This window comes from Acinonyx jubatus, chromosome E2 (genome assembly GCF_027475565.1).
Source record: "Acinonyx jubatus isolate Ajub_Pintada_27869175 chromosome E2, VMU_Ajub_asm_v1.0, whole genome shotgun sequence".
NCBI classification, from domain to species: Eukaryota; Metazoa; Chordata; class Mammalia; order Carnivora; family Felidae; genus Acinonyx; species Acinonyx jubatus.
The window spans coordinates 50,476,610-50,485,402 of NC_069396.1; the positions used below are offsets into that span (position 1 = coordinate 50,476,610).

Sequence of the window (8,793 nt, forward strand, 5' to 3'; positions counted from 1 at the left end):
AGAGAGAGACAGAGCATGAATGGGGGAGGGGCAGAGAGAGAGGGAGACACAGAATCGGAAACAGGCTCCAGGCTCCGAGCCATCAGCCCAGAGCCTGACGCGGGGCTCGAACTCACGGACCGCGAGATTGTGACCCGGGCTGAAGTCGGACGCTTAACCGACTGAGCCACCCAGGCGCCCCTGTTTTTATTTATTTTTGAGACAGAGAGAGACAGAGCATGAGTAGGGGAGGGGCAGAGAGAGGGGGAGGCACAGAATCTGAAGCGGGCTCCAGGCTCTGAGCTGTCAGCAACAGAGCCTGATGTGGGGCTCGAACTCACAGAGTGTGAGGTCATGACCTGAGCTGAAGTTGGACGCTTAACCGACCGAGCCACCCAGGCGCCCCTGAGGCACACTTTTAAAAAAAGTTTATTTAATGTATTTTGAGAGAGAGGCAGAGGGCGAGGGAGAGAGAGAACCCCAAGCAGGTTCCACACTGTCAGTGCAGGGCCTGACGCCGGGCTCGAACTCACAGTCTGTGAGGTCATGACCTGAACTGAAACCAAGAGGTGGTCACTTAACCAACTGAGCCACCCAGGTGCCCCAAGGCACACTTTTTTAAGGAGAGAAGGGGTAACTCGAGAAAGCTTTCTGAATTAAAATTTCTTTGGAGGAAACTGGGAGTTATAAAGTGTGGTGGCTTCTCATTGGCTGGGCTGCGATCTTCTGATTGGCTGGGGTGCGATCATCTCATTGGCTGGGCTGTTGCCAGGACAGAATCTTCCTCTTGCTGAGGTAGTGAGGTGGGCTTCTTCCAGTTGGTTCTTCGAAGGACTCTGTGAGGTATAGCTTGAAAGTTTACCCCTCTCCTCCCCTCCCAATCTGGGCTCCTGACATTGTATTTTATTTATTTTATTTTATTTTATTTTATTTTATTTTATTTTATTATTTTATTTTATATTTTATTTTATTTTATGTATAATTATTTACTTTGAGAGAGATAGAGAGCGCGTCCTCGTGCAAGTTGGGGAGGGGCAGAGAGAGAGAGAGAGGGACAGAGAGAGCCCCAAGCAGACTCCATGCTGTCAGCAGAGAACCCGATGCAGGGCTCGAACTCACAAACTGTGAGATCATGACCTGAGTCAAAGTCGGGCGCTTAACCGACTGAGGCACCCCAGCCACCCCAGACAATATTTTAAATGAGGTTTCCTTTATTCAGATTCAGAAGAGATTAAAAAATAAGAAAATGAGAAGTTTCAGTTATATATACGTATGCAATGTTAAGCCATCTGATATTCTAGAAGGAGCTTTCTAAATTACACAGGCCTTGGGCTAATTTATATTTTTTATTTTTCTCCATTTCAAAATACACATGCAGATTTTTTCAAGAGTTTCCATCTCATCCTGCTCACCCTAATACTCAAATCCTGCGCGTCTTCCTCAAAACGTCCATCAAGGAGATGGGTAACAAGCTTATTTTACAGGTGAGTGACTGAGGCACAAGGAGTTGAAGGTCGTGGGGGAGTCTCTGAGTGTTCAAAGATGGGCAGCACAGGGACCAGGAGGCAGGTTGCAGGTCAGGTCAGTTGGCTTCTCTGTTTTCCTGCCAACCCTGCAGGGGGCTGTGGGGGGGGGGGTGGGGAGGGCGGGAAGCTGGTGATATATGCGGGTCTGTGCTGGCAGATGCAAAACATTCCATTTTTGTAAGGAGCTCGCCTAGAGAGGTTTCCTTCAGCTGCAGAGAAAGAAAAATTAGGAAATTATGAGACGGAGACAAGGAAAAGAGTGGGAAGTTTCCAGAAATGGCCGGAGATAAAAATAACAGGAAGGGGATCCCCCTAGAACCCTCTGTGTCCCTCATCCCTGCTTCCTTCCCTCAGCCGCGAGCAGTTGGGGCCTTTACCTGGGGCAGATCCTGGAGATGGGCGACGAAGGGCACTGGGACTGGGTACCCAGGACCTTCAACTTCACAACAAACCTCTTGGGGCCAAAGGACTCAGGACAGCAGAGCTCCAGGCAGGGCCAGAAGGTGCAGTTGGGGCCACATTGGCGAGTCCGGTTCAGGGGCAGGATGGTGTCATCGCTACAGCAGTGCTGCAAGGGGTCGTAGACCTGGTCCCCACACCGAGGGGCGGGCTGGCACAGCCACAGACCTGAGCCCATGGGGGCATCTGGTGGAGACACTGATGGTGGGCGTCCAAGGAGGGACAGATGCCCAGGGCAGCTTCCTCCCTCCCCATTCTCTCTCCTTGGTCTTACCTGCCACTGCCTTTGAACCCTGGAGGAAGAAAATTGTTATGCAGACAGGAACTCCTACGGGAAAAATAAAGTGGGCTCTTTTCCAGTCGGAATTCCCAATTCACGCCCACACAACACCAGGCCATTCTCAGATACCAGCGGGTGTCTGAGAATTCAACTCAGTCCTGACACTGTCTACCCAGAGATAGCATCAGCTCCTAACAGGTTAAGGGCTCAGTCCCGCAAGACTGTCCCCCACCCCTCACGGCAGACACTAGTCACAGTCCCACCTGGGCTGTCACCTGTGCCTCTGACTCACCGGCTACAGATTGGAGGTTCCAGTGACCTCCTTAGGTTCGTCCGGCTTGCTGGAGCAGCTCACAGAACTTGGGGGAACCCCCGCTTATGTTATCGGTTTATTAAAGGCTCTGATAAAGGATATGAATCAGCAGCCAGATGAAGAGATGCACTTGGCAAGGTCTGGGGAAGGTTCCTGAGCCTCTCCAGGCATACCATGCTCCCCAGTCTCCACCTGCTTACCGACCTGGAAGCCTTCCAAACCCAGTCCTTTTGGGTTTTTATGGGGCTTCATTGCATAATCATGACTGATTAATCATTGGCCATTGGCCGATTCAGTCTCTGGCCCTTCTCCCCTCCCAGGAGGTGGGGAAGGTGGGAATGAATGTTCCCCTCCTTCGTCTGCCTGCTTGGTCCTCCTGGCTACCAGCTCCCATTCTTGGGTGGGGTTCAAAAGTCGCCTTCCTTTCACCTTTATGGCTCTGAGTCATTTTCAGGAATTTGTGGAGACCAAACGTACATGAGAAATACGTTTTGGTTATCTGAATGATCAAATACGGATTTCTTATAAATCATTATATCTCAAGGAGGAAAGTGGGGTGGGGAAAACGGTCGAGGGATCCTCAGGGAAGGCAGATGAGTAGGGAAGAAGACCAGGTTAGGGTGGTTTAAAGGTACGGATTTTGGGGGGTGGCACCTGGGTGGCTTAGTTAAGCGATCAACCCTTGATTTCAACTCAGGTCATGATCTCATGGTTCGTGGGTTCGAGCCCTACCTCGGCTCTGTGCTGACACCGCGGATCCTCTCTCTCCCTCTTTCTCTCTCTCTCTCTGCCCCTCCCCCCTCAAGATAAATAAATAAACATTAAAAATAATAATAAAGGTGCAGAATTTGGTTTGGGGCTATCCCTGCAAGGGAGCTAGCTCAAACAGGTTGTGAGCTGCTGAGGCTTTCTGGGGGACGAGTATTAAGGGGAGACTGGGCTCCCAGACAGACAGAAGGTTTATGGTTTGTTAAAGAACGGAGCTGTTTGTCAGAGGTGCTTCTGAGGTGGCCAGGGGTGAGGAGGAGACTGGGATGATGTTGGGGTGTGGGAACTGCGTGGGGGATGGGGTGAGATTTGGGGTCCTCCTTACCTAAGATACACCTTCGTGGTATCATCGCTTCTGAAGAGGGTGTAGGCCAATGAAGGAGAATGATCAGGACTGGAACGTTTTGCAGCCAGCTGGCCCAGCCTTTACTGACCCGTTTCTGATTGGGCAGTTCAGATCAGGCCACTCCTAAGCTCCCCAGCAGACTGTTTGAGAATCACCGGCAAGCACATAGTTTCCTTAGGAGGGGATTGATTGGCTGGTCTGCCCTTAGGTGTGAGCTACTGAAGACTGACTCATTGCTCGCTTCCTGGGCCGCTCCAGACTTCGGCGGACTGCAGCATGGCCCTACCCTAGGTTGAGCTTCTCAACGATTTCCATCCTGGGCTACGAGGGGAGTGAAGACTCACTCCATCATAGTGACACCCGTTCCACGCCCCCAGGCCCAGCCCCATCCACATCCCTGCTTCAGTTTCCAAACTCGTGCCCGGTGCCATACCTCTCTTGGTTCCCACTCCAAACCTAACCCTCTAAATTTTTTTTTTAAGTTTATTTATTTCTTATTTAGTAATCTCTATACCCAACATGGGTCTTAAACCCACGACCCTGAGATCACGAGTCTCACACACCTCCACCCTTCCAACTGAGCCAGCTGGGAGCCCCCTAATTCCCTAAATACTACTGTTGGTCATATACATAATGCAACACGTGTGAGCTCAGCCCCCTTTATAGCCTGACTGCATCTGAAACGCCTGATCTAAAGAACCCTCTTCCCGTTCCTCCTACCCAGGAAATACCTACATTCCTGAGAACACTAAACCCATCTCTCCCAAGAGATGCATCCCCTCTCCAGCCAGAGACCTATATCCCAAGGCACCTGAACACAGGGGACTTGATTTCATCCTGGATCTGCTCTTAACCTTTCCCTGAGCCTGAGTGAGGACAGAGACCCTCACAGCCTTCCCCTGCCTCAGGCTGGGCTCCCAGGTGGACCTGCGGCTGCCCCATCGACCCCCCCCCCCCCCATCCCCCTCCTCTCCTACTGGCTCTCGTTTGTTGTCTAGACCCTCACCCGTGTCTGCCCACTTGGAGCCCTAGGTGAGTCCAGAAGGGACCAGGAAACTCAGGGTGGGGTGTGGCTCCCAGAGGGCTCAGGCTGGGACCCACCTGCCCTGCTGCTTGGGCCATACCAGCTCTGTCTCCTCCAGTGTCCACTAGGTGGGCACTCACCTAGTGTTGTGCCAGCCACACATGAGATGGGGGGACGAGTTCTGACTCCATGCAGCACTGTGTAAACTTCATCCACAGTCTGCTCCAAGCAATGCTGCCCCAGCCTTAGGCTCCCAGAATTACTTCATGGTTAAGGTGAAGGTCACTTGCTGTCCCCTCCTCCAGGGGTGGGGTTTGTCACAGATGAGCATCCCTGCTTGACGTCTGTTTAGGGCAGAAATGGAGAAGGATTCTTGGGAGGTCAGGACCTGTGTCTCTTTTAAGTGGAGACCCCCTCCTCAGTCTAGATTTGCCCCGGGTCGGGGGGCAGCCTTGGTGGGATGCTGTGTAGGTATTGGGGGAGGACAAGGCCACCAAATCCCTCTTGCTTCCCCATGACCAGTGTCATGGAGGCCACAATCTCTAGCTGATCTGCCCATACCTCCCTCTTAAAAGGGAGTGGGTGGTCTTCACCTCCTCCTCCTCCTCAGATTCATTTCTCTGCCAGGTATGGGCTAGAGGTTAATACTATCATGAGTGTGCTGAGAAGGTATATAAAGGGAGATCTGGCTCCCATATTCTAGAATCCAGAATCTGTGAGACAGGGGCGATTGTGTGTGTGTGTGTGTGTGTGTGTGTGTTCACCCGCACGTGTTTTCAGCATGGGCACCCTGAATCCCTTGGATCCAACTGAGTAAAATTCCCATCCCAGTCTCAAGGTTCCAGGTGCCTATGTCGACTTCACAGATGATGTGGGACAGGGACACATCCCTTACCGTGAGAGGCTCTGGCAAGGGGTGAGCCCAAGTCACAGGTAGTGGGTCTGGACTGGACGAATGGGAGCAGAGTGCCCCTGGCGGGCATTGGGTGAGGCGCAGGGGCTGCTTTGAGCAGGGACCAGGGAGGAGCAGCTCGGGTCAGAGAAACTGACAGGTGTCTGCGTCCTGATAGTAAATGTTAAGCCCATTCCTAAAAACGAGCTATAGGGCACCTGGCTGGCTTAGTCGATTGGGCGTCAGACTTCAGCCCAGGTTATGATCTCACACTTCCTGAGTTCAAGCCCCACCCACATCAGCTCACTGCCGTTAGTTAGCGCAGAGAACTCTTCCCATCCTCTGTCCTCTCTCTCTCTCTCTCAAAAATAAATACATAAACATTTCAATAAAAAAAATAATAAGTTACTCTCATTTATCATGGCTGGCCTTGAACTCATCTTATTGCCCTGCTACGGGTCCTCATTCAGCATTTCCTAGGACATGACTGGAATTACTACTATCCATCCCGTGTCTGGAAGCTGGAAATTTACAGGGGAAGAACAACAACAAATGTAAGATGAATTTCATTAAGAGAATATTAAGTTCCAACAAGGAAAGGGAAAAAGAAAGGACGGAGAAAAACAAAACCTAAAATAACCCGGAGCTTTCAGATCTGGCCCTAGAACGAGATTGGCCAGGAGCATCATTCAGGATCGAGGGAGCTCAGGTGTGAATCTAGGGTTCGGGAGGGGCAGAAACCCGAGGGGGAGATGCCGTCTGCGATCTTCATCCCCCTCATCTGCCTCACGTGGTCGGGAAGCTTGGGAAGCACAATCCCTCCCTGTGCTCAGAGAAGCTCTCTGCTGGTTTGGAATGGTGCATTGGTCCATGAGCATAAATAAACCAGAACAGATGTTTCAAAATCCGAGACCGAAAAAAGCCCGTGATGAGCCAGAAATTCGAGACCGCGCGCAAATAGAAGGTAGCTGATGGTGGATTATGACCAGGACAAGTGTTCTGCAAAGACTCTTGAGAGAGAAATGTCATGCCATGGGGAAAAATTCATCAGAGCTTATTTTTATCTAAATGCGGGAGCAAGTGGCAAGTAATACAGGCCAGCTCAGCACCAGCAAGTGGCCTAATGAGTAAGTCTCTGCCCCAAAGATATAACTAGTCCAGTAACGTTTATAGATGGCGTAAAAAAAGAAAGATCTTGCTGAATAAAAATTGTTTTTCCAAACTGACATTATTTATTGATCGATTGATTGGTTCGAGAGAGAGAGGGTGCAAGTGAACGAGGGGCAGAGAGAGAGAGAAAGAGGGAGAGAGGGTAGTAGGGCTCACCTGGGGCCTGTGTTTTTACCCAATGCAGGCCTGGAGCTCACCCGATGCAAGGCTCATGCTCAACCGACGACAGGGGACTCGGACTCACCAACTGTGAGATCATGACCTGAGCTGAAGTCAGATGCTTAACGACTGAGCCACCCAGGCATCCCAAACTGACTTTAATGAGCTAAACTAACTGAGGTGTAGGACATTGTATTGCTTTGCCTGGGTGAAAAAAAATAGAGAAAAAACAAAGGTAGGGGGGAAATGGTCATAAATGCCATTAGTCCTAAAAAAAATTACAAATAGCTCATAAAAATGAGAAGGAAGAAGGGAGCCTTACAGACAAACCAAGAAACAGAGGTACGTCACTTGCAAGGCTTAAAACGAGAAGAAGTTGATGGTGGACTGCAGGGGGGGGGGAGGCCACACCTGGAGCGGATGCTGGAGGTGGGAGGTTGGATGCTTAATTGAATTTCTTACACTTTGGTTCATCTTGTTATTATGCTAATCTCACACATTCCTGCTGTGTCACAGAATTGTTTTGGACTCCACAAGTTGCTGTAAGCCTTCCGGAAGTTAGGATGGGAGGATGGGTCCTTACACATCTTGATTTTGGACTCCATGCAAAACCACTCTTCAGTTGTGTGAATTAGGAAACTTACAGTCAGGGGTGCCTGGCTGGCTCGGTTGGTGGGGCGTGCGACTCTTGATCTCGGGGTTGTGGGTTCGAGCCCCACATAGGGTGTAGAGATTACTTAAAAATAAAATCTTAAGGGGCTCCTGGGTGGCTCAGTCGGTTGAGCATTGGACTTCGGCTCAGGTCACGATCTTGCGGTCTGTGGGTTTGAGCCCCGCGTCAGGCTCTGCACTGACAGCTCAGAGCCTGGAGCCTGCTTCGGATTTTGTGTCTCTCTGTCTCTCCTCCTCCCCTGCTCGTGCTCTGACTCTTTCTCTCTCTCTCTCTGAAAAATAAACATTAAAAAAAAATTTTTTTAATAAAATAAAATCTTAAAAAAAAAAAGAAACTTACAGGCAGATTGTCTAGTGGTGGGCAGTCCTTGAAGCTGAGAATTGACCCCAATTTATCACGGTGCCTGATACTGATGGGTTACAGAACATCAGTGTGTTGATGATTAGATGTTCAAAAACAGAATACTGAAATATTGGGATAAATTAAAATAGTAAATATAACTGCAAAGTTTTCCAATTTTAAAGCTTGATATTGGGGTTTGAGATTATGGGTGCAGGTCAGGAAAGAGGTATAGTTACTGTTCCATTTTCTATTGATAAAGAAAGGAAGAACTGTGTTTTATTACCTTTGTGAGGCATTTGTATATAGCAACCCACGGAATAAAAGAACAGATAGTATGTTTCCAAATAATCATAGTGGAGAAAAAAGGTAAGAGACGTGTGCATTTGTGTGAGCATACGCGTGCACACACAGACCCACAGATACGGCAAGAAAAGTAAGTACATTAAAAAAAAAATAAAGAAAAAACAAAACAAGAAAAATCATACTATGTAGAAAAAAAGTTAAATGCCTTAAATAAGACCAGACACATTGGTTATCACAATATGTGAATAAAATAAATTCTGTGAAATATCTCTGGTTGTTTAAAAAAAGACAAAGAAAGCTGAATACATAGCTATAAATACAGATACATGGGGTAAATGTAATATAAAGCAAAGCAAGGAAGATCACATTAATATTTAATGAAGTATAACTCAAAGCTATAATTTTCTCTTTTAACACTTAAAAGATTTTTTTTTTAAGTTTATTTATTTATTTTGAGAGAGACAGAGACAGTGTGAGCAGGGGAGGGGCAGAGAGAGAGGGAGAGGAAGAGAATCCCAAGCCGGCTCTGCACTGTCCCCGCAAGCTTGGGTTAAGGGGT

At 48.9% G+C, this 8,793-nt stretch overlaps 1 protein-coding gene across 2 annotated transcripts; it reads right to left on the reverse strand.

Moving 5' to 3' along the window:
- Positions 1–1,312: 1,312 nt before the first annotated feature.
- LOC106973638 (insulin growth factor-like family member 3) lies at positions 1,313–3,973 on the reverse strand. Of its 2 annotated transcripts, none has more exons than XM_015070713.3 (4): positions 3,651–3,973; positions 2,239–2,292; positions 1,883–2,162; positions 1,313–1,714 (listed from the first exon to the last, which is right to left on the reverse strand). In XM_015070713.3, exons 1-4 carry the CDS (start codon positions 3,673–3,675, stop codon positions 1,711–1,713), a joined length of 363 nt encoding a protein of 120 aa, XP_014926199.2. In that variant the 5' UTR covers positions 3,676–3,973; the 3' UTR covers positions 1,313–1,710. The 2 variants fall into 2 exon arrangements, with proteins under 2 accessions (XP_014926199.2, XP_014926200.2); XM_015070714.3 differs by having other exon boundaries at positions 1,883–2,150; positions 3,651–3,822.
- Between the last annotated feature and the right edge of the window lie 4,820 nt (positions 3,974–8,793).

Excerpts from the sequence above, each read along its gene's own strand:
- LOC106973638 (XM_015070713.3), bottom strand. The coding sequence starts at position 3,675 with ATGATACCACGAAGGTGTATCTTAG. Across the intron at positions 2,293-3,650 it reads ACCACGAAGGTGTATCTTAG|GAGTTCCTGTCTGCATAACA; the intron begins GTAAGGAGGACC and ends TTTTTCCCGTAG. Across the intron at positions 2,163-2,238 it reads GGGTTCAAAGGCAGTGGCAG|TGTCTCCACCAGATGCCCCC; the intron begins GTAAGACCAAGG and ends GCCCACCATCAG.